A 26,631-nucleotide genomic window follows, 5' to 3' on the forward strand; every position below is an offset into this window, starting at 1 on the left:
AGAACTACAAGCAAGAAATGGTAGATATTTCGTGCAAATGCTAACTCCAACATGAATCTCTAAATAGTGTTTTACTTATTCATAGAGAAACAAAAATACTAAATCGGTCTACAATGACTTCCTTCAAGTTTATCTTGCTAGAGACAATATGGTAACTTGAGTTAATCATTTAGCTGGTTGTTGTCCTCCATGGGGAGAACAATAGTGATAAGTGAAGCTCATTGTTTTTTAGTACATCCTAGACTTTGTGTGTTTCTTTGAGCAAAGTAGATTATGTATCTTTAATATATATAAGAGTAGGAGTTGGAGAGGAGTTTTTAGGATTTTTCAACATGTAGCAAGAGCAACGGGCAACATGTAAAACTTGCCTGCTGATTTGATGTCAAGTATTGCATAGAGAATGCAGATGCATTAGATTGGATAGGCACAAGTAGACTCACCAGCGAAGTGATTCCAGTTTGGCAATAATATGTGAACTAAATGCTGAAGAAACAGCATTAATGTATATATAGGGACTTGCCCAAAAATTAAAAGAGTATATACATCCAGGGAGAGCTATAAATATGACACATTTCAGTATCACGGATGGTAATTAAACAATCAGAATGACGTCATACTGTGACTAAATCTTTGATGAGCAAAGATTTATATAATAACTCAGCAAATAAAGGTTTAAGAGAAAATCACCACTATTAGAAGTTTAAAACCTTGCAAGCTATGCAGGCCTGCCATGGATTAATTTATGACCTAAAAGTTTCTCACATCATCCACATACCCAAATTTCTTTCAAGAGGTCACCAGGTCAGTATTGCAGTAAGAGAGGTCCGAACATAAGCATACACTCTCACAATTAGGAAATGAAGCTAACTTTTCTGATATTGTAATAATATTTGTTATTTTGCCCTGTGAAATGTTAACCTTACAAGACAAGCACAACAGCTTGGCTTCCACTAGCTATGAATGATAATGCAGAGTCTTATCAACCCTCATGTGGCTAATGTAGTCATAAATTGTTGAAAAATTTTCTTGAATTCTTTCTATTCCGAAATTGGAGTAAGCAATGGCCTATTTGAAAAAAAAGCTTCCAAATTGCCCAAAACTACTTCAAGCACTCCATGAAAAGACTCTGGTGTGAACACAGCTCTATGATGTGATAGTACTACATTGTCCATGTGGAAGAGCTCTTGGGGCACAGCTGGTTCATTCTCAAACACATCAAGTCCAGCACCTCCAATCTCCTCTTCCATTAAACACTTGACTAATTCGTTCTCATCAACCAGAGCCCCACGTCCCACATTGATGATAATGCCATCCCTCCCTAATGCTTGCATGACTTCCTTGTTGATGATATGGTATGTTTCAGTGGTCAATGCACAAGCTATGACCAGAACATCACTTTCAGCTGCAAGATTAGTAACATTTGAAAAGAACTTGTATGAGATGGATGGCTTTCTACTTCTTGAATAGTACAGGATAGTGCAGCCAAAGGCCTCGAGCCTTTTTGCAACTGCAGATCCAATGCTTCCTAGCCCCACAATACCAACTCGCTTTCCACCCAGCTGCAACATCATAAGACAAGATATCAATAAAGTATAATTGAATCTCTAAATTCAACATGCACAGAAACTTCATAACGAATAATTATGTCAAATTGGAACAGTAGCTGCACGCTAGCATAGACAGAAAGTAGCATGTGAAAACATGCAGCATGGAGAATTACTGAGCTGACCATGGCAATCAGAAAGATATTGATTCCCCTAAAATTTTGACCACAAAAGGCTATAGGTATCATTCTCCCAAAAATCTCAACCACCTGATCTAGCATACACAATTTTCTGGAAGTATTTGGAATCAATTGCAGCACAGCAAGAAAGTTTCTGAAAGTAACACATTATAACTGAGATGACTTGAGTTCAGTTTCAAAAGTTAAAAATGCCCTCTTTAAAATGTCAGGTTAATTGCATTCTGCTGGCAGAGGCTAACAGCAAAAGAAAGATTATGTTTCACTATAAATGTTCAGCAATGGTGTTTCAAGTATGCATGCATGCACATATGCACATTGAATCTCTAAAATCAACATGTACAGAAATTTCATGATTATCATTATGTCAAAATGGAACAGTAGTTGCGCACTAGCATAGACAGAAAATAGCATGTAAAAGCAAGCAGCATGGAAAATAATTGACCGTTGGCCTTGGCAATCAGAAAGACATCAATTCTTCTAAAATTCTCCACCATAAAAGGCTATATATCACCAAGAAGACTCCTTAAATTCATCATAGTTGCATTCCAGAAAAGAGGGTAATAGCAAAGGGAAGATCATTTGCACTTTGGATGCTCAACAAAGGTGTTCCACCGAACCTCAAGTCTCCTAAAAACCTGGATGATAGAAGGCTATATGTATCATTATGTCAACCATCTGATCTAGCAATACAGAATTTTGTGGAAGTATTTGGAATTAATTGCAGAACATCAAGAAAATATCAGGCAGTGATGCTTTACAAGCGATGACTTAAGAGTCCAGTTCCAAAGGAGGTTTAAATGTTGCCAAGAAGACTCCTTAAATTGTCATGTTAATTGCATTCCAGCAAAGAGGATAGTAGCAAAGGAAAGAAGATCTTTCACTTTAGATGTTCAACAAAGGTGTTCCACTGAACCTCAATGTGCATACAACCAGTCCAGATGTTCAACAAATGTGTTTCACTGAACCTCAACACACACCACACACCCACCCACACACACACAAACACACATACAGAGATAAATAGATAGATAGATAGATATAGAGAGAGATGTATTCGCATGTCAAAGGATTCACCACCATTTTGCTCTGTGAGAGTCCAGAGATGCAATTGCCTACTACTAACATAACATATCCTACGACTAGACCTTGAAAGCTTAAGCTCTTAGGGAAGGGGTCGTTAGGCCTTATCAACCTCTTTGACATGCATCTCAGACTACACACATGAAATTATGAACGAGTCAAGAATGACTCATGGTTTCATGAAAATACCCAGAAAGGGGATCTGAACTTATGATTTTTAATTTTATTACCATGTTAATGAACCACTAGACTTCAAAACCTTAAACTATTAGGGAAAGGGATCAACCATGTATATGAGGTCTTAACAATGAGGATTATCACATTAGACAAAATCAGGCTCGGCAATCATGCTACCTCTGGAATCTGTTAGGAAACCACCAATTTGTCATATGCTGTTAAAGATGCAGAATTATTGAAAACCAACAAGGAAGACACAGAGCCATTGCAAACTAATAAGGAAGATGGCATAGTTGTAAACAAAATTATCAATCATGCAATTCCCTCCGAGAAAGGAAATCACCAATCTATCAAATGCTATTGAAGATGTAGAGATTTGAAAATCAATAAGGAAGATATAGAGCCGTTGGAAACCAATAAGGAAGATGCAGAGTTGTTGGAAACAAAGAAGAAATCTCTCCAACGTTCCAATTGAGCTGTTAAAATTTTTGTAATTACTTTTCTTCCCATTCTATTGTTGTAAGTTTTTCTATTTATAATCAAATACAATCATCTCTCAAATCAAGGAGAGTTTCACCCAAAAAACTATTAGCTAAATCTTTCTTCATGGTATCAGAGCCCGCCTAGTGCTAACGCTCTCAAAAAAAACCATCATCCGATCCACAAAAGTCCACTCTTCCGCTCAATTTCGTGCAACTCTCCTCCATGGCTTCTACAACAATTGTTGTCGGTAATTTTGTTACCCTCTGCCTGAAATCAGATAACTATCCTCTCTGGAGGGAGCAAATTCTAATCCTTGCTGCAAGCCAAGATTTGCTTGGCCATCTTGATGGCGACACACCAGAACCTACACGAACTATTGCTAGGTCAGGATCACTCAGCACTAGCTTCATTCCCAACCCCGAACACGCCAAGTGGAAGAAGAATGATCTTCTAAGAGGGTGGATCATTGGAAGCTTAACTGAAGAAGCCCTCAGTCTTGTTATTGGACTGGAATCAGCCGCCAAGGTCTGGAGTGCTCTTCAAAAGGCATATGCCCAACCTTCCCAGGAGAGGCAGTTTATGCTTCTATATCAGTTGAATTCTCTTCACAAAACCTCTGAGATGGGACTTGACGATTCTATTCGTGAGTTTAAGCGAATTTCCGATAGCCTTGCTGCTGTGGAATGACCTGTCTCTGACAAAGAAAAGGTTTTTTCTCTCTTAATGGCTTAGGTACTCAATATGAACCTTTTGTTTCTTCTATGCTTAAACCACCTACTCCATCCTATGGTGAGATAATTCCTTTACTTCAAGCCTTCGAAATTCATACTAACACCAACAAACACCACTCCCATAGCTATGCTGCATTTTCTAGTCAACAAAACAAAGGCAACAAAAACAAAGGTGCATTCTGTGGTTATAGCAAGAATTATTCAAGCAAAGGTACAGAACCCACTCCTTCAAATAAGCCTGCAAATCATAATGCTGCTCCACCAACCAAACCTACTGGATCCAAGACCTCGAGTCACTCCTCCAATGCAACTGTTCGTTGTCAAATTTATAAAAGGCATGGACATGAAGCCCCTGTGTGCTGGTTCCGCAATGATCAGTCTGATGATGACACTCCAAATCAAGAGGCGTTTACTGCTTTGCAAATCCGTGATGTTTTGGAAGACCAGAAGTGGACAACTGACACTGGACATCATCTCACATGATGTCAAATGCTGGTATGTTGCATAATCTCAAACCTTATAAAGGCACTGATCATGTGATGGTTGGTAATGGTATGATGTTACCTATTACGCTTTTTTTTTTGCTAAATACCTATTATGCATATTGGCCAAGCTATTTTGCATCATAAATCACATACTCTTATTCTTGACAATGTCTTGCTTGTTCCAAATTTAGAACGACATCTGTAGGACAACTAACTAGTGATTATCCTATAAATTGTGAATTTGATAATGTTGGCTTTGCTATTAAGGAAAGGGGGACAAACATCATCCTTCTAAGAGGAATCAAGAGGAGTAATTTATACACAATCAAGACATCGCCAGAGGCCCACTTTTCCGTGCATTTTCAAGCAGTGAACAGTGAAGTTTGGCACCAACGACTTGGCCATCCACAAGCTGTTGTTGTTCAAGCTTTGCATTCCAAAGGACTTCTTCGATTGTGAGGAAAAAATAAATTTCGGATTTGTGAAAGTTGTCAGTTAGGCAAACTTAGCAAATTACCATTTTTACCTTGTTTGAATAATGACTATGGTCTATTTGAAAATTTTCATTGGGATCTTTGGGAACCTGCACCTATTAGATCCCATGATAATTTTTTATACTATGCTTGTCTTGTTGATGATCATAGAGGTATATGTGGCTTGTTCCCTTGCGAAAAAAATCTGAATTTTTTAACTACTGTCGTGCCTTTGTTGCTTCTATTGAGTGACAATTTTTCTATAAGATCAAAATTTTGCAAAGTGATGGTGGGGGTGAGTTTGTTAGCAATGCTTCTACTAATTATATGCAGGAGCTTGGTATAGTCCATCAATTGTCATGCCCACACACTCCGGAACAAAATGGTGTCGTTGAACGTCGCCACCGAACCATTCGTGAGCTTGGCCTTACTATGCTATATCACTGTGGTATGCCAAAAATTTTTGGGAAAATTACTTTCCCATCCCTCTAAAGACTCCACTGTAACAAAAAGTCCTTGTTAATTAAATCTAAAACATCCGGTCCAGAAACTTTCCAAACTGTAATTCCCGGTCCCTGAGCCCCTCTTATTTTGAAATAAGATACCGAAAATGCCCCTTCCCTCATGATCTCCCATCCTCCCAAAGAAAAAGAATTTCAGAGACTTTCTAAACTGTAATCTCCCAGCCGCGGCTGCTGCCGACCGCGGCCTGCCCCCTCCCGCGGCTGCCGCTGGCCCCGGTTCGCCTCCTCCCGAGCCCCCTCCCGCGGCCGCGCCGCCAGGAATGCCTTCGCCCCCGCCCCCATGGTGGGAAGGTGCCAAAGAAGAGGAAGAAGGGCGCCGTCCCGCATCCTGCGGCGGTCGCCGGCCACGGTCCGCCCTCCTCCAGCGTCCGCCACGGCCCAGCCCCTTTCCGGCGCCGCCGGCCTCGCGGGAAGAGAAGAAAGAAGAAGAAGGGAAGAAGAGAAGAAAAAAAAGAAAAAGAAAAGAAAAAGTTTGAACTGGGGTCGACTCGCCTCTGCTGGGGTTGACTCCTGCTCTGCTGGGGTCGACTCGTGAGAATCTTGAGTCGACTCGCTCACTTCTACAACAATTTTCTAAGAACACTTAACTGTGTGCACAGTCCTGTTAACTGTGTTCGCAGACAACTTAACTGTGTGCCGCCAGCTCGCATGAGGAGAAAAAAGAAGAAAGAAGAAGAAGGGAAGAATAGAAGAAAAAAAAAGAAAAAAATAAAAATAAAGTTAAATAAGCTTGGAACACAGTTAAATAAGTTTAAAGGCGGAGATCTAGTTGGTTCAGGTAGTATTCGGTTAAGTCCGTAGGGGTTGTTGGAACTAATCCCACCGAGGGAACCAACGGACTTTAGAACACACTTAATCTAGGATGACACACAGTTAAATAAGTTTGGAACACACTTAATCTAGGATGACACATAGTTAAATAAGCTTGGAACACAGTTAAATCATCCTGGAACACACTTATTCTACCTCGGAACACAATTATTTAGACTGTGCACACAGTTATTTATTTCGGAACATAATTATTTTGTCTGCGAACACAGTAAATAGAACTGTGCACACAGTTAAGTGTTATTAGAAAATTATTGTAGACTTATGCTGAGCTGGGGTCGACCCCTGAAGAGCTGGGGTCGACCCCTAAAGAGCTGGAGTCGACCCCTGAAATCAGGCAGAAAAACAGCTCTCTGGAAAGCCTGAGAGAGTCGACTCCAGGTGAGCAGGGGTCGACTCGTGCTGTTAAGGGGTCAACTCCAGGTGAGCAGGGGTCGACCCCAGGTCTGTGAACACAGTTAAGTTGTCTGTGAATACAGTTAACTTGTTTAGGAATACAGTTAACTTGTCTAGGAACACAGTTAAGTTGTCTGTGAACACAGTTAACTTGTCTAGGAACACAGTTGTTTAGGAACACAGTTAAGTTATTTGGGAACACAGTTAACTTGTCTAGGAACACAGTTAAGTTGTTTGTGAACACAGTTAACTTGTCTAGGAACACAGTTATTTAGGAACACAGTTAAGTTATTTGGGAACACAGTTAACTTGTCTAGGAACCCAGTTAAATTGTCTGTGAACACAGTTAACTTGTCTAGGAACACAGTTAACTTATCTAGGAATACAGTTGTCTAGAAACACAGTTAAGTTGTCTGTGAACACAGTTAACTTGTCTAGGAACACAGTTGTCTAGGAACACAGTTAAGTTGTTTTGGGAACACAGTTAACTTGTCTAGGAACACAGTTAATTTGTCTAGAAAAACAGTTGTCTAGGAACACAGTTAAGTTGTCTGTGAATACAATTAACTTGTCTAGGAACACAGTTAAGTTGTCTAGGAACACAGTTAACTTGTCTAGGAACACAGTTGTCTAAGAACACAGTTTAGTTGTTTGGGAACACAGTTAACTTGTCTAGGAACACAGTTAAGTTGTCTGTGAACACAATTAACTTGTCTATGAACACAGTTAAGTTGTTTGGGAACACAGTTAACTTGTCTAGGAACACAGTTGTCTAGGAACACAGTTCAGTTGTTTGGGAACACAATTAACTTGTCTAGGAACACAGTTGTCTAGGAACATAGTTAAGTTGTCTGTGAACACAGTTAACTTGTCTAGGAACACAGTTAACTTGTTTAGGAACACAGTTGTCTAGAAACACAGTTAAGTTGTTTGGAAACACAGTTAACTTGTCTTGGAACACAGTTAATTTGTTTAGGAACATAGTTGTCTAGGAACACAGTTAAGTTGTCTGTGAATACAGTTAACTTGTCTAGGAACACAGTTAACTTGTCTAGGAACACAGTTAATTTGCCTAGGAACACAGTTGTCTAAGAACACAGTTAAGTTGTTTGTGAACACAGTTAACTTGTCTAGGAACACAGTTAAGTTGTTTGGGAACACAGTTAACTTGTCTAGGCACACAGTTGCCTAGGAACACGGTTAAGTTGTCTGTGAACACAGTTAACTTGTCTAGAAACACAGTTGTCTAGGAACACAGTTAAGTTGTTTGGGAACACAATTAACTTGTCTAGGAACACAGTTAACTTGTCTAGGAACACAGTTGTCTAGGAACACAGTTTAGTTGTTTGGGAACACAGTTAACTTGTCTAGAAACACAGTTAAGTTGTTTGGGAACGCAGTTAACTTGTCTAGGAACACAGTTGTCTAGGAACACATTTCAGTTGTTTGGGAACACAGTTAATTTGTCTAGAAACACAGTTAACTTGTCTGTGAACACAATTAACTTGTCTAGGAAAGCCTGAGAGTCGACTCCAGGTGAGCAGGGGTCGACTCGTGCTGTTAAGGGGTCGACTCCAGGTGAGCAGAGGTCGACTCCAGGTCTGTGAACACAGTTAAGTTGTCTGTAAACACAGTTAACTTGTTTAGGAACACAGTTAACTTTATTTTTATTTTTATTTTTATTTTATTTTCTTCTTTTTCTTTTATTTTCTTTTCTTTTTCTTTTCTTTTTTCTTCTCTTCTTCCCTTCTCCTTCTTTCTTCTACCTTCTCCTCTCGCGAGGCCGGCAGCTATGGAAGGGGGTCGGACGGTGGCGGCCGCAGGAGGGGGCCACCGGGGGGGCGAGTCGCAGCCTGCGGCAGCCGTGGCTGGCCAGCGGCTCCTCTTCTTCGGCACCTCCCCACCGTGGGGGCGGAGGTATTTCCGGCGGCGCGGAAGGGGGCAGCGGGCGCGGGAGGGGGCAGGCTGTGGCCGGCGGCAGGCGTGGGAGGGAGCTCGAGAGGGGGCGGGCCGTGGCCGGCGGCTGCCTTTTTCTTCTCCTTTTTCGGTGGGAATGGGAGAGGCGGGGGTATTTTCGTCCCATAAAATAATGTTGAAATATATATGGACCGGTTGTTAAACAACCGGTCAACAGGGATTTAATGTTAAAGTTCGGTCAATAAATGGACCGCTAAGCAAGTTCCCCAAAAATTTTTGGGTGGAGGCCTTTTCCACCGCTACCTTTTTAATTAATCGCTTACCATCTCTTGCACATCATAGTGAATCTCCTTTTTATAAAGTCTATGGCAAACATCCTGATTATCAATCCTTTAGAGTTTTCGGCTGTAAATGTTATCCTTACATCTAGCACACCAAATCTAGTAAGTTTGATCCCAAAACTGTGCCATGCGTTTTTATGGGTTACAGCCAAAAACATAAAGGATACAAATGTTTTTCTCCTCAATCGGAGAAAATATTTGTCTCTAGACATGTGGTGTTTGATGAAGAGACTTTTCCTTACAAAAACCAAAGCACACTTCATCTAACCTCCCACGACACACAAAATATTACATTTTTTTCAGATTGGCTTGATGAGTAGCCCCCTATGCCTACATTTGCATCCCCTATGATGTCTCCAATTGAATCACCCTCACACATTATCGAGCTTCCCACTTTGGACGTAACAGCCAATCCGAGCACAGATACCACTGCGCCAGAGAGTCCTGCTATCCTTATGGATCACTTCTCCGAGGTGTCATATGGTCCTCTTATGGCCTCGGCTCCCGGCATGTCTTCAGAACACATTCATCCCATGGTCACACGGGGTAAGGCAAGTATTTCCAAACCCAATCCCAAGGATGCCCATCTTCATAGTGTTACCTCCATCCCTCCGATACCAAAAACTATTAAAACTGCTTTAAAACATGAGGGATGGGTCAATGCTATGAAAGATGAATTACATGCTCTAATTAAAAATGGAACCTGGAGTTTAGTCCCTCGAGAGCCTAACATGCATGTCATTGGCAATAAATGGGTTTACAAATCTAAACTCAATTCTGATGGTACTTTAAAATGCTTAAAGGCTCGTTTAGTTGCAAAATTGTATCATCAAGTTGATGGCATCGATTACCATGAGACTTTCTCTCCGGTAATCAAACAAGGTACCATAAGACTTGTGCTCTCTATTGCTCTTTCAAAAAACTAGGACATTCAACAACTTGATGTTAAAAATGCTTTCTTATATGGTTCTCTCCAAGAAACTATTTTTATGGAACAACCTCTTGGTTTCATCGATTCTCACTTTCCACATCATGTTTGCAAATTACACAAAGCGTTATATGGTCTCAAACAAGCACCACGTGCATGGTTTGCTCGTTTTAGCTCATTTTTGACAAAATTTGGCTTCTTCTGTAGCATTGCTGACCCTTCACTCTTTATTTACAAAAAACAGAGTGACACTTTAATACTCCTCTATGTTGATGATATTCTTTTGATAGGGTCCAATCCTACCCTTTTACAAAATTTTATTCTTGATCTTCATAAAGCATTCGATATGAAGGATCTTAGATTTCTTCATTATTTCCTTGGTGTTCAAATCACACGTACTCCTAATGGTTTGCTCTTGTCACAATCCAAGTATGCTTTAGACATTCTTCAACAAGCTCAAATGGAGGGGTGTAAGCCAGTGAACACCCCCATGTCTCCCAAGGACAAAGCCTCCACAGACACTACCCCATTTTTTGATCCTACTCACTATTAGAGTATAGTTGGTGCTTTACAATATCTTACATTTACCAGACCTGACCTCTCTTTTAGTGTGAATTTTGTCTCACAGTTTATGCATTCTCCAACGTACGGACATTATCAACTTGTCAAAAGGATCCTCAGATATGTGTATGGCACCATCACTCTTGGACTTCACCTTCGCCGCCACTCGGCTTTTAACCTTTATGGTTTTTCTGACTCCGATTGGGCCGGTTGTAAGGAGACTCGACGATCTACCTCAGGATACTGCACCTTCCTTGGTAGCGATATCATCTCTTGGTCAGCCAAAAAATAGTCTTCTGTCTCCCGTTCCAGCTCCGAAGCAGAATACAAATCATTGTCCAATGCTGCCGCTGAATTACTTTGGTTATCCTACATTTTACATGATCTTAGCATTCCTCCACAATGCCCTCCTCTCCTCCTAACTGACAATCAAAGTGCTATTTGCATCGCAGCCAATCCTGTTCAAGCCCGTAGCAAGCATATCGAAATTGATTTTCATTTCGTTCGGAAAAAAGTCCAACAAGGTCTACTCCGCACGAAGCATGTTCCATCCAAACTCCAAACAGCTGATATTTTTATCAAACCATTGGATCGGCCAGCATATGAGTTCAATCGCCATTAATTAAGCCTCATCTCGCAGCTTCATTTGAGGGGGGATGTTAAGAAACCACCAATTTGTTATATGATGTTGAAGATGCAGAAATATTGAAAACCAATAAGAAAAATATAGAGCCGTTGGAAACTAATAAGAAAGATGCAGAGTTGTTGGAAACAAATCATCAATCATGCAATTCCCTCCAAGAAAGGAAATCACCAATCTATCAAATGCTATTGAAGATGTAGAGATTTTAAAATCAATAAGGAAGATATAGAGTCGTTGGAAACCAATAAGGAAGATGCAGAGTTGTTGGAAACAAAGAAGAAATCTCTCTAATGTTCCAATTGAGCTGTTAAAATCTTTGTAATTACTTTTCTTCCCATTCTATTGTTGTAAGTTTTCCTATTTATAATCAAATACAATCACTTCTCAAATCAAGGAGAGTTTCACCCAAAAAACTATTAGCTAAATCTTTCTTCAGAATCTTCTAATAAATAATTTGAGCATGTGCAATGTGAGTTTTCAAGAATATTTTGGGCTTTTAAAACAAATTTCTTGAATACAGAAAAAAGTTGATAATGTCATGTTAGTTCCAGAATAGAAAACAAGGTTCTCAAATTGTTTATCATTTGACAAGCCAGCAGCAAAGATTTTGCCTAAAATCAAGATAGATGTGCAGATCTCATTCCATTGGTTCTCCACAAGAAAGATTGGGTCATATCTGAGGAAGGTATGTATTTTAACTGGTTTTAACTGGATATTGCAGTACCCAAGCTGTCCTGCGCCTTCGAAGGAGCTTGTAAAATTCTGGCTAGGATCTTTATAAACTAAGAAAGTAAGATCATCTAATGACTTGGTGGCTTCCCTATAAAGGAAAAGGGTAGATGTTCTATCTTTATCTTAATATCACCTTTGACTCTGATGATAAATAGAGACTTGTATTCTTTCTAAAGAATTACCTGACAGACAAACAATGAAAAAAAGGGTTTCCAATTCTGTATCAACACCTAGTCTGCAGCTAGGAAAAAAGGATTAGCAATCTTCTTTACTTGATATGTAACAAAGAGAAGAAAGATTCTATCATTCTCATTTACGTGGCCAGCAAATAGAATCATAGTGGAGAGTAATTTCTTCCTCTCATGGCCAGAGAAAATGCTGTAATAACGATATCAAAGAGCACAAGGTTCCAGAGCAGTACTTTTCAGTAACTATATTTTATCTATTTGAAGCATGTAAAATGGTCATTTAAATCACAAAACCAGATGAAATTTCTAATATACGAGCGATCCAGAATGGCAACTAAAAAGACCAAGAAGAAGGACTCATCAAAAAATAAGGATAAAAGCACTGCACAATAACTGTAAGAAATTTATTAGAGACATCTTCAAAATTCTTTGAGCAAGAATATGCAATCACTAGTTGCCTATTGTACTGTGAAGCTTGATTTGAATACTCTCTAGATAGTTGTTGCAAACTGTGGTGAAGTATTTACAGAGAGAACTGTGCATTAATAATATTTGAAATCCAATTTAACAAAAAAAAAAAAATCCCCCAAACAGCCAAAAGAAAAATATTGGTGGGAAAACAGAAAGCAACAACTACCATAAGTATTATTTTTTCTGAAGAAGAAAAATGCATGGAAAACAGAACAGAAGTTTAAATGCATCAGATTCATGACCTTTTCTCTCGGGTCCGCAGGTCCACGGTAACTTAACCATGGTTCTTTGACACCAAAACGCAGTTGTCAGAGATTGAGGATGGGTTGTGAAGTTATACTGAGGCTTCCTGATGAATAGCCACATCTCCTTTTTTTCATCTTTTAATTCAATCAATACAAGAATTGTAACGAGGACTTCAAATTGGCTCATCTCATAATAACTACCCCAATTTCAAACTTGGATTAAGCACACTAGACTAATTTCTACCTTGAAAGAATGAAATTGACTCAATGAAAATTCTAAATGTCAACAAACCAATCCTATAACATTCTTAGCTTATGGAAACACTGAGTAACCCACATATAAACTTAAAGAGCATTATAAAACAAAACCAACAATAGCTACAGAAAAATAACAATAAATGCTCTTCCTGTAGACAGATATTTCGAAGAAATTATGTCATCCATTCAGCATATATTAAGTTTCCATCTTCATGATCCTGATATCTCCAAGATAAATCAGCCACAGTTCCCTTCTTCATACTTAAGTTTCAAGATATGTTAGAAGGCTTACTCAAGGTGTTTTTATGAAGTTGGACCGAGACATCTCATCAGATAGATGTTCTTTCAACTGCTAAAGAGATAGAATTCTAGCCCAAGTCATGCTCTGTTGCTTCTGCATCAGATATCTTTTCCTAGAACTTTATAAATTAGGGAAAGCATCCTCATCTGGTATGTCTTCCAGTAGGCATGTGCAAAATTATGCTTACAAATGCAGCTAGTCCAAGTATGAGAACTGGTCCAGACTGATCCAGATTGACTGACCCCGAGAGCTGTGATGGTTACTTCAGTACCTCCGATGCATGACCCTTTCTGAACGGCACCTGGATGAGGCTAGGTGGTCCGACGGGACAACTGCCTCTTCTTGCATTCAAGCCATCGAGGAGAACTTCCTTTTTTTCTCTCTCTTCTTCGGGTTGATAGGATAGTCAAAATAAGAACATGATAGGTCATTGTTAAAAAAAATGAGACTACTAGTCTGTAGCATAAAACCCGAAAAATTTCAGGAACTGGAAAGGGGCATAACTTTTACCAATTGTTATTCGCAAAAGCTTAGACTCTCTAAATAGAAGCATTTTCATGATTAAATCAAATCTCAATATATTGTAACTCAGGTATCATGCAACTGCAACATCAGAATATCAATTCTCTAGAGGCCCACATGCTCACATATTGTCTAGTGTAAAACACGAAGTTGATTTACATGTGCACCACCTCAACTATAAGAGACCAATATAGCAGAAGGTCCAATATATTCCTCTAGGATAAATGTGCACAAATCAAATGGATCTTCTAGCCTTCTGCATTTGTCTAAGTCATTACCCATGTTAGTTAGACATGAACAGGCTCTGCACAAGAATGATAATGATAATTATATCAAAATCAAATAGAGAATAGCATTACCAAAATGATCACCAAATATTCCAACTTGACCTTAAAAAAGAAAATTGACAATGTGGCTCGATCTTTTTTTGATTTGCTGATCCAACTAAATTATAAAAGACTTGGCAAGTTCCAGCTGAGTTTTGATTTTTTTTAATGAATTTTTTGAATATATACCCTTCCAACTATGAGAAATTGCACGAATACCCTCGTAAAGTTGCATTTTGTGTGTACACCCTTACAACTTTTTTTACATATTTACCCATAAAGGTATTTCAGACATTTTAGTTTTAAGCCGTTTATTTTTTAACAACATTAGATGGATGTACAAAAAAAAAGAAAAAAAAGAAGGATGTACATGCAAATAGTAATTTTACGAGGATATTTATGCAATTTCATATATTTAGGAGGGTATATATACAAAAGAAAATCCAAAAAAAAAAAAAGAAGGAAAGAGAAAGTCTATAATTTCAAACTATGTTCTTATATAACTTTGCATAAGGAGTTAAACAACAATTTACTTTTGACTATAGGCATCATCCTGAATTTCAGCTAGCCATGTCTCAAACATCCATGATCCAATGTAGAAAAAACTGTATGATATTCATTTTAGAAAACGAGAGAGGGCATGAACTGTCCAGTTTCCATGCCAGTTACAGCTTCTCCAAGAAAGAAAAGCCTAAAATGACAAGAGTGAATATAGACTTTAAGATTGCCAGCCAACTAAAACTAAAGGACCCGAAAATAGTAAGCATAACAGATCAGATCACGAAACATTTAACATTAGTCGATAAGATAAGCGAACTAGTCAGCATAGCATGGTATCCTGTTCTGCTAAATCATGCATGACTTCTTTCCTTTTTTAGATTTTATTAGTTATTAACCTATATAGCAGCTAAATTGTTTTGATTCTGCCAAATCATGTATAGATAATGCAGCCATTAAGTTTTTTTCCGTTCGCAAAAAAAGCAGAGCAATATTCATGACCCAGTCGGCAGAGCTTCACATCTTACGTTCATTGCCATTTAATATAAACCATAGAAGTATAAAATGGTTCTGTCATATCTTAGAGGACACACACTATTTTGTAGTAACTAGTAATTTATCTATGACAAGATTATGTTTTCAAAGATCTCCACCCTCTCTGAATCATGCTGACAGAAAACCAAAAAACTTCTCCACTTTACCACCAAAATTTCAACTGAAATTCCTTTTTGCTGATCCCTATTCGAAAGTTAGAATTTACGTTATAATTTAATGAGCCAAGGCATCACGCGATGAACAACTCCGAAATTCATGCAGCTTTTTCAATGAATCAGATCATTACAGAGTCGCTTCTCTAATGCTAGAATCCCACTCATCCTCTGTCCTCTTTAATCTCCAATAATTCACAGCCACAGCGACAACATCTAATGGAAATTTTGAGACGAACAGACATTAAAACTGTGCTACCATCATAAATAGCAGTCAAGAATCAAGCAAGTTTAACGGAAACAACTGGAAGAAGACAAGAAGTGACCTTGCGACCAAGTGGATAGTCCCCCTGGATCGGCCAGAGGCCTCGCCGCACATACCGATCAGCCGCGGAGATCTGCCGCAGGACATCAATCAAGAGAGCCACCGCATAGTCCGCAACATCATCGGTGAAGGCGTTCCCGGCGTTGGTGACGGCGATGCCCCTGCGCCGGCACTCCGCGACGTCGATGTGGTTGACCCCGGCGCTCCCGGTCACGACCAGCTCCAGCTTCGGGAGGCAGGCAAGGAGCCCGGCGTCGACGGGGAAGGGGCCTACGCAGAGAAGGGCCCGGACGTCACCGGCGTGGGCGGCGAGGAATTCGTCGCGGGGGAGCGGAGACTCCCAAGGCTTCAGGAAGCGGAATTTGGGGGCGAGCGCGTCGTGGAAGTGGGATAAGAGCGGGCGAAGGAGGAGGACCGGCGGGAGATGCTCTCGCTCTACGGCCGGCGTCTCCGCCGCGGGTTTTTCGACCGACATCATCGCTGGCGCGGGCGCGAACCGGCGGAGGGGTTGACGAGTTTTAAGCACGGGGAGCGAGAACTTGGAGGGCTTGGGGATGGGGAGACCACTTAGGCGCATTACCAACTGTATGGAGAAGAAGTCAATGGCCAGGGAGACGACGAGCCGGGATCAAGTGGAAAGTCGTGGGCCTCGCTCTCTCGGCCTTTGGGCCTATGGCTCTGGTATTAGTATGTTCTCTGCTTAGGGATGCCAATCACAATAATTCGTTCCTATGATGATGCATTGAGGGGAACTTTTGAAGAATATGATCCATAAAAGCAAGCAGCTATAATTGATGATACGGTGTATTGTCGTATGATGCATGTGGTGTAGAATATAATTTTTTCGTATTCTTTGCTCAATTCCTCAACCTATGGTATTGATGAATGGCTCAACCTTAAGATGACATCTACCAATATCTGAGCATAACACTTCCTAACTAGCACTTAGGATGGAAAATTGATCAAGGAGTGGATTGGGGACATGTTATATGCAATAGCCAAGCCAAAAGTTGAAGCAGAGAGACAAATGACCAATTTGCCAAACATAACTTTATTTTTTTTTCAAAGTACCTTCTCAGTACCTTCTCAGTGCTAGACCTCGTACTAATTTACAGTATCAGTATGTTTGATACGAAGATTGATTCGGTGTATCAAATGCTAGTATGCCTCCCATATTGCGTGCCGGTCGGTATCGATACGATCGATATGCATTGTATCGATCATTATGGCAAATCTTACTGAAATACAACAATGTTTTTTTACTTTGGTTATACTTTTCTATGCACCGTCCTCTAGGGTGAGCATCTTCTTCCTCTTTTACATTTTTCAAAAAGATTCATAAAGGATATTAACGTTATAGGTAGATCTTTTATTAAATGATTAATATAAAATATTCTCTTTTGATGTAGGTTTTTTTAATTAAAGGGATGACATGCATCAATTTTGCTACATTGTAAGGTTCAATATGTAAAATTGCAAATATGATAAATTAAGCAGTTTATAAATATGTATAAAAGAGATCTCAACAAAAAAACAAAAACAAAAACATAAATAAAATTACCTATCGGTTTATCCATCCATGCTCTTTCCCTTTCTTGGTGCAATACGAAAGGGTCTTGAAAGATGGAGGGTCAGTAAAGAGCTAATAGGGGCCCCTTTGATTGCTAATCTAGAGTAGATGATTAGCAGCTTGCAGAGTACAGGGTAGGATTCCCATGGACAAGGAATTTCTTTACGACAGAACACTGTCAAATAATTGAATGTAGTTATTCAAATTAAGTACATTTGTGTCCTAGAGAGCAAACACTGCATATCAACATCAGTATAAGGTTGGTGCTGTTTTTATTTGTTACAATCTTGATTAGATCTTTAAGAAGTTAATCTCCCCTTCCATCAAACACAACATGACTTCTTTGACATATTTGTATGAGAGAGAAGTCTTATTACTTCTTGAATGGTAAATGGTAAGCAGGCAAAGGTCTTGAGCCTTTTTGCAACTGCAAATCCAACGCAGCCTAGTCTGACATTACCAATTTGCTCTCCAGCCAGTTGTGACCAAAAGGATAAGAAAAAAAAGAAAAAGGTATCAAGGAATTATCTTAGATGATTGGTTTTCTCTAGAATCAACATATACCAAAACATTATGATGCATCGTCAAATTAAAATGGTACATGCCGATTAGCGTAGATGGAAAGTAGTATGAAAGATTGACGGTTTGGACTTAATGATAGAGCTAACCATGCGCCGGATTTGGGCACGGAAAATATCAAAATCTAAATATATTCCACCCGAAGTCTAACAAAGAATGAATGTAATTTAGACCCGAGGCCTGGCTCGTGAACAGCTCTACTTGGTAATAAGTAACATATATGTTTCCTTAAAATTGACTAACCTTGCAAGGCTCTGGGAAAGTATTTGAAAGTAATTTTAGCACCACAAAAAGGGTTGCTGGTAATGGTATTTTGTAAGTGGGACAACTAAACACTTGGGCTGCAAAGGAAGCTTACAATGGCATCTAGAAGGCTTTCTCCTAATTCTATATTAAGTTGTCACATTATATTCCTGCTGGTGAAGAAATATTTTCAGTTGTCCCACAAAAAAAAGAAAAGAAGGCCCAATACTATGTGTTCACATGTTGAAGAATGGCTTTTCCAGCCCATTTTCCCATGTTAAAAGCATCCTTAATTAAGCTGCCATTAAACGAACATACTTAGGCGTCAACGAGTGCCAAATGCATGTCATTGATCAGATATATTGATCCTTTGATTAAAATTATTGCCATATCTAACCAAGGTCACTAACCCATGGTTAAAGCACCTTCCCCATGCTGGCATTTAGGGGATAAATAAGATCTTATGACCTCTCACGGAGAGTTGGGTGCCACTTAGTTGGATGCTACTTTGATGGGATAAATTAGATTTTATTGATCAGATAAATTAGATCGTTACAGTATCTTCCCCATGCTGGCATTCAGTTGGGATAAATTAGATCTTATGACCGCTCTCACGGAGAGTTGGGTGCCACTTAGTTGAGGTAACACAAATAATTATTACTTCGCAAAATGCTAAAAGTTCTCTCTCCAATAATCACTAGTCACGCCGATAACTGATGATAAGGTGGATGGAATCTAAGGCCCTCCACTGATTTATATATTATTAGTTGGATCAGATTCACCGTATCATCTATAGATCATGTCAACTGCAAACCAACACATATGAGAGAAAAATTGGAGGAAAAAAAGAGAGAAGAGAACAAGATTTCTCCTTCATTTCTAGCGAATATATTTTCTCTTCCTTTCTCCTTCTCCCTCCACCTTCATGCATTACCTCCGGAGGTAGCAACAACCACCCCTCCAAGTAGGAGAGCGAGAGGCTGACGAAAGGAGGCGACTGCAAGGACGGGGACAATGAGGGGATCTATGGTCGCACTCTAGATATTTACAAATCGTGACTGCCACATCAGACCGGTTGTTTGAGTAGTGATTAGCGAGGTGAACTATAGTAGAACTCTAAATATTTACATGATTTCTAGGAGGTACAACTTGGAAACTCTATAAAACATGAATGATCACTTTATAATTAATAAATACTTATATTCTGCATGTACCATGAATTTTTTCTTTCTTTCTTTTTTCTTTTTCTCTTGAAGGGAGGGGGGAAGCGGGGACTGGGTTATTTCTCACTTCTCCCTGATACCTTTTTTTATGCATCGATAAGTTCACACCATTGCTATACTTGCTTCACTGATTTGAAGTTGGCTGATTTCAGCATGGCCGAACTCAAACTTTTTTTCTTTTAAAATAAAAGATAAAGAATGTACAATTAAAAATAGTCGATTATTAACAATAATAGTAGTCAAGGCAGTTATGTTTATTTTAGAATACTCTCTAGGTCATGGTCGAACCGGAGAAGCCAGTCGTCTCCCAAGCATGCCACCAGATTTTATTAAACTTAGTAGAAGTATGTACATCAGAAGCAGCAGAAGACAGGAGAAAGAACAAGAAAACACAGTTTGGAAGCAGAAAGATAAGCAATGCAGAAAGAAGAACAAATCAAAAGCTACAGAGATGTGATCATGTTAATCACGACATTGAAAGGAGACTGCCTTCATATGATATGCGATGTGCAGTGATATAGAACTATAGGAATGGCAGCTTCACTTCTACTAGATCCGTAAGACACATTTTTGAAACAATATTCACCTGGCCACTACAAACCAATCTACAGGACTATCTTGAACAACTATCACTGGATAAGAATGAAGGTAGAAAAATTCGTAAAATAGTAAGCCCCAACTACCAAGCAGCCAAGCACTTGTGACACAATATTGTAATGAGCATTCACCCTTTTTTTTTTTTGTGGGTCGTAAATCATTCTGAAACTGGTGTAAGTAATGGATGGTTTTGGGAAGAAAGCCTCTAGGTTATTTATATCCAAGCAATTTACCCAGGTCTGCAAGGGATTCTGAAGTAAAAACAGCTCGGTATTTTAAGGTGACAAAACTATTATTGCCCATGAGAAAGAGCTATTTGGGCAGGGCAGATTCGCGCCTCCAAGCTCGCCTTGCATCAAGCGCCTGACTAGTTCCTCCTCGTGAAACAGAGGCCCCCTCCTCTCCTGATGCCGTCATGACATCTTTTTGGTGATATGATGCGCGTTTTTTTTTTTTTGGTCAAAACGGTATTTTATTTCATACATATCTAACGTGAGTAAAGCCAGACATATCAAAAGAGAGTAAACAAAATAAAGAATGTGGGATGCACTCTAAGCTAGTCCAGAGGACCTCCCCAGTATGCCGGGCAACATAAGAGGCGACCCAGTCTGCTGCACTGCTCGCCTCCCAGTATATATCAGCAATCTGACATGAGATCAGCTTTCATGCCAAACTGCGAGTGTCCCATATCAGGGGTGGTCGTTCCCATATGTATCCACTTCTCGCATCCAGTCAATCACCGGAGAGTAATCACTCTCGAGAACAAGCCTGTTAGCCTCTAGCATCCGTCTCACATACAAAACGCCCTCTCAGGCTGCCCGCAACTCCGCTCCCACAGCTGTCATGCCTGGTGTGCTCCGCCCTCCAGCAGCGATAAAGCTGCCCCCATGATCCCTGATCACAAAACCAACGCCCCTGGAAGCGCCATCCTCCGTCGTGCCACCATCAAAGATCACCTTAAGATAACTAGGGGGTGGAGGTACTCAAGAGAAGATCACCTAAGTAAGCCACTATAATGCCCGTCTCAGCTAAACTCGGCCTCCGAGTAGACTCACTCAGGTACCGGAACATATCCTCCAGCGACTCCTACGACGGAGGGAGTAGCGTAGATGCACGTCTTCAGCACTGCACGGCTATAAGGCATCGAAGAAGTACATGACTAATAGTCTCCTCAGCCTCCAGGCACCCCTCGCAAAGCGGAGTCATCCTCATCCCTCCGCTTGGCCAACATACTTCTGGTCGGAAGGCAACGCCAGGCCACCTTCCAAAGAAAAAGCGTCACCCGGGGATGCACCATCATCCTCCATATCCAATCACCATCAATTCGTCTATCCGGCTCCCTACTAGCCCAAGCATGAATATCTCTAGCACGTACCCTCGACCGGCTTGTCGGTAGCCAGACCAATCTATTATGCTCCATCCGGGATAGGATCGGTAAGGCCAAAATTCTCTCTGCCAACTGCTTCTGTGATATGATGCGCTTCGTTGGTTATTGCACGAGGAACAACTGGAACATCACTTTCAGCTGCCAGATGACAAACATTTGGAAAGTATTTGTATGGTCCAGAGGGTTTCTTTTTCCTCGAACAATATGATGAGATTAGTACGGCCTAAAGCTTGGAGACTTTGCTAGCTGTCTCGGACCCAATGCTTGCCACCTAACTGGAATCATCAGAATGCATTATTAATAAGAATGCAAGTGATATGATCTGGATTTAGTACCCATTAAAATTGTGTCTGCCAGCTTAGTCGACCAATATATAGCCCGATGACATGCGACATATGGAATCAATGGCCAAACGAATCTTCAGAAAAATAGCATTACAGCTTACCACGATCTCATTATACCAAATAAGGAAGAATGTTGTCACGTCTCGAACCCAACATCCAGGTCCAAAATGTGATACGACCGCACACTCCCTAGACAGAGCCCTAAAGAATATGTTAGATCTAAAAAATTTATCACGACCTCAAAATCCGTGAACAATAATGATCTCAATTCATAATAAACAATAAAACTGATCTAATTAGGGCACAATAGTTTATAAGTTAAAAGGCCTCTTGTTAATGACGATTTTAAACCATATTAGGGCCTTCCACCTATGCACGTTGCCCATCAAATCTATTTTGGACTGTTTGAAGAATCATGAAGTTATATGCTGTCACAATAAGATGGACAAAATACATAATTGCAAGGAAATAATGTAACCCAATAATGACAAAATATATTAGCTGAATGACTCCAAATTTGGTAGTTCAAAGAGTTGGGGAACTGTGAGAAGCATTGAGGTGGCTTTTATACTACTGGTCTAGAGAATGTAGCTATGTGAGGACTATAGACTATAGTGGCAAAATACCATGATGAGGACTGTTACATATGTCCTCCTGTTTGCCATTCTTGGTTAACCTTAGTGCCTGGTGGAACTTAAAATAGTGTTTTAAGATATTAAAATTATAAACCGTACGGACTTGGAGCTTTTTCTGTGCTGGGGCCACGTGTGCCTGGCATGTGCCACAGATGATTGAGGCGCGTGTCAGGGCTCGCGTGTTGGCATCAGGTGTGGGGCTCGCGGAGCTGTTGGCTGTTTGATGAGTGCGCCGATCACGCACGGGGCACATGCCCTTTTCAATATGATATATAGGTAAATACGATGAAAAAGTTGATTAATTTTTTTATTAAGATACTTTTCTATGCCACTTAGTTATAATTTTATGGGCAACATTGACCCACGAAATAAATAGGAAAACTTACCCATATGGATAAATTATTTTTTTATCAATGGTAAAATATTTTTTTTATTTTGCTTCTAAAATATCTTTAATCTTGATCCCCTCCTCATTCCTCATTCCTGAGTCACCCGATGCCCGACACATTCTGTTTCCTTTGTGGATCCATATATCCGCCGCTCTCATCGATCCATTTGTCCATCCAAAACAACATATAATATAATATATAATAAAATTATATAATATATTATAAAATATGTTAATAATATAATTAAAGTAGTAATGTAAAAAATTTCGAAGCTATTTTTTATTTTTTTAATCTAAATATTATTTAGAAAATATTTATTAAGAAAAATATAGATTTTAGGTAAGTTTTTTTTACCCCTAAAGTATGAGCCCTTATAGGATTGTTTATGGGAGACTGGCCATTTACCATAGCGTTCTTGAACTCGGTGGACCCATCCGTGTCGACCCGGTCATCCCGCCAACCGTTCAGCAATACGGGCACGTCAAGGAAAAACCCAGAATTTTTTTAAAACCCTTCGATTCAACCGTCCGGACCGCCGGGTCAATGATAAAATTGCTCGTGGTTCCACCAGTGAGGGAAGGGGAACAAGATCTCCATATCCTCTATCAATACGCGCAATCCTAAATACTTCTCCTCTCTCCCCTCTCGAGCCATCGACAAGGAAAGAATAGAGATTCAAAGATGAGAGATGGTGACGACGTAACAACAGGGCAGGTGGGCATGGGGGCTCTTGATGTTTCAGAGATGAGGATATGGAAGGCTCGACGAGTTTGAGGGTCTCCACGGTAGCGACGCTCGAAAACGGAGGAGAGAGCAGGTATGGATGCATCTGTTCTTGAAGCCGCGGTTGAATCGCAGACACATGACCCAGTAACCATTCCGGTTTGGTCCGGGTCTACAGGTCCTGAACACTGATTTAGCTCACTTAAAAATTTTCTTGGAGCAAAGCTCGTTGCTCGATAAATTAAGAGAGCTCAATCTGTTCGAAGGGCATCGGCGCTAATTAACAAAATTGATGAATTTTGTAACATCGTGTTTTCTATTACACAAGAAGACAAAGTTGATAGGTTTTGTAACACTACAGCGCCCCTTAACAAGTCCGATGAGAAAAATATTGGCTACCTCGACCTATGGTTAGACCTACTTTTATGACCTCGGATATAAATCGAGGAAAATAACTTCGACCCCAGCTGAGCAGCCAACCAACCGAAGAGAATGACTTTGGCCTCGCTCGAAGAATTGATCGATCGAGGAGCCACCGACCGTGAAGCCAATCAGCAAAGGAGAACAATTGGCACGTGTTGATAAGGATTGGAAGTCTTAATAACCGATAGTTCTAGCAGCCTGCAATCGTTGTAGCACCATGGCCGGCGCCCCACTAGTGCTACATATTGCCCACGCAGACTGGCTCCTACGTCACGACTACATTACCAGTCATTACTTGGCCATCAATGCACGCCACATCAGCCCAAGTAATCACAAAATGAGCTCTCCTATATAAAGAGACAACCTAGGGGACCTCAGGTATATAGTATATATAATATATACGTATATACACGCATATGCATGCATGCGATACTACTCATAGAGACCAAACTCTGCTGAAATACTTTTTCTTTCATAATGTTGCCTTTCTATTTTAACTTAAGAATCGGAGTGTCTCCGCTGGAGAGACTCCGCCAAGCGGGCTTCTTGCAGGCCATTCTTGGAGGAAGCCGGTGCCAACGCGCTTCAACCAGTCTACTCAGCTTGATACCAGCCGACTTCAGAGCCGTCCAAACTGCCCTCCAACTTCGGTCCAAATTCTGGGACAATGAAGTCCCTCTTATCACGCAGCTACCCTCCAATAATTGCCCGGCCCGCGTGAAGACAGACACCCCCACCCCAACCAACAAGCGAGTTTTATGGGAGCAGGAGCACCGGAGTATCTCGGGCGCTCCCCTGTAAATTGGCTTGGCCAGCCTGAATGGTTTTGGCAGTTCTCGCCAGTACTATCAGTTTATCGCTTTCCTAGACCTAGGCTGACGGTGCTTCGGGCTTAAAACCTCTTGGCCGGTCAAGCAACAGAGCTTCCATCTTACAGCAATCATGGATGGCCAGTTGTGGCAGGTTACGACAGCATACTGTAATTTCTAACCAGATGCTTATCTGGAGATTTCGCCAAAGAGATGCGATAGGGCTCTGCTCGCCATTTTTGATTCACGAGAAGATAGCTGAATCACGACATTCCACACCGACCAGCGTCATCTTGACGTACGGAAAAAACTTCACGAAAACGAAGACTCCGGTGCCGGCAGTAGAACTACAAGCCTTCTCCCAAAGTAAATATCAGAATGAGGTTGGAGAAGTCTCCAGGCCGCGGCCCACCTTGGCCTTGCCTGTTCATACGATGTAGTATCTATCACAACGGCTGGATTTGTTTTGGACTGGACTGGTCTCTCTAACCGCACTTTTATCCAGTAGTCACACAGGCCGAAGTAGTGGGCCCAATCTTGCAACCCCCAACCTGGCTGTGCCCAATAATAGACCAATTTAGTTCAGTTTTCTACGCTGTAGAGAATCGAGGTTAGTGGGCACTGGTCGTTCTTAAGAAATATAGCATCACAGATATATCCAGCGATCTACAGCTAACATTGTCTTTGGACCTCACTCCTAACTAATCAATAATGATCAAATAGTACTGACACAAAAAGGCTAATTTAACACCAACACTGCCAACCCTACCGTCAGAGCTTCTCAATTCATGGCTGGTTTTTTTAATTTTTCTAATACATATAATTATGGCCTGATCAGAGCAGCATGAGATGATGGGATCTATCCATCTCCTTATCCTGTTTGGCTAAGGATAACAAGAAATCAAGAAACGAAGCACTGGCCCTTACCTTAATATCTAAGGAAAACTAAGGAGGGAGCCCTATTGCACTCAGATGTGGATATTGAAAAAGAAGAATTAGAGAAGAGAATTATATTTATATAGTACTAAAAGATTGAGAAAGTTTGTTAAAGCTGGCTAAATTTGGCACAATTAATCATAAATTAATTAAAATAAAATTTTGTAAAGCCGACTAAGTTTGGTATAATTAATCAACCAATAAATTCTAATGGTGGAAAACGCGTTAAGCTTTTACTACTAGCTATTACGGGCAAGGTTTCCAACCTGGGCCCAACGCCAACAATTCGCGTTCCATCCCATAATTTTTGCATCGTTTGGGCGCGCGAGAAGCCCCCCGCAAACGGCCAGATTCCGCCGAGGCGGATTCCCCGCGCGCCACGCCCAAACTTCTTCCGCGGCCGGTAACTGAAATAAACGGCCGTTGTTTCAGTTTTTCTTTGTATGGTCACTGTTCATATAAAGGATTTCCATTTATTTTTACAATTGAATATCCAACTTGGCCAATAAGATGTTGGCATTCAAAGAATAATTACATGATTTTTTAACAACAACTATCCTTGTTTTTTAATTATGTGCAAAATCTTTTTACTACAACTAAGGATAACAATTATAGCAGCTGCTATTTTGTTTTTAAAAAATACCAATTCAGGGATGAATTGGACGAGTGTGATTTTCATTTCAATTATCTATAGTGTATGAAAAATTAAGAGTTTTCAAGTTTGAAATAATTATATGCAATTAAACTATTTCTTACTCTCTCTTTCTCATTTGTATTCTTTTTTTTTGTCCTACTCGTCTCTTTTACCATGGTAATACTAAACATAAAGCATTTTTGGTATAATGAAAATTTTACCATTTATGTTAATCATTTTGTCTCTCTTCTTACA

General features: G+C 40.2%; 1 protein-coding gene across 1 annotated transcript; it reads right to left on the reverse strand.

The window, feature by feature from the left end:
• Positions 1-850: 850 nt before the first annotated feature.
• Positions 851-16,488, reverse strand: LOC103697093 (glyoxylate/hydroxypyruvate reductase HPR3-like). Its single transcript, XM_039123349.3, has 2 exons — positions 15,886-16,488; positions 851-1,559 (listed from the first exon to the last, which is right to left on the reverse strand). Exons 1-2 carry the CDS (start codon positions 16,459-16,461, stop codon positions 1,038-1,040), a joined length of 1,098 nt encoding a protein of 365 aa, XP_038979277.2. The 5' UTR covers positions 16,462-16,488; the 3' UTR covers positions 851-1,037.
• Positions 16,489-26,631: the final 10,143 nt, after the last annotated feature.

This window comes from Phoenix dactylifera, chromosome 3, assembly GCF_051530095.1.
Source record: "Phoenix dactylifera cultivar Ajwa chromosome 3, Ajwa_hap1_PhDact_Kaust_v1.1, whole genome shotgun sequence".
NCBI classification, from domain to species: domain Eukaryota; kingdom Viridiplantae; phylum Streptophyta; class Magnoliopsida; order Arecales; family Arecaceae; genus Phoenix; species Phoenix dactylifera.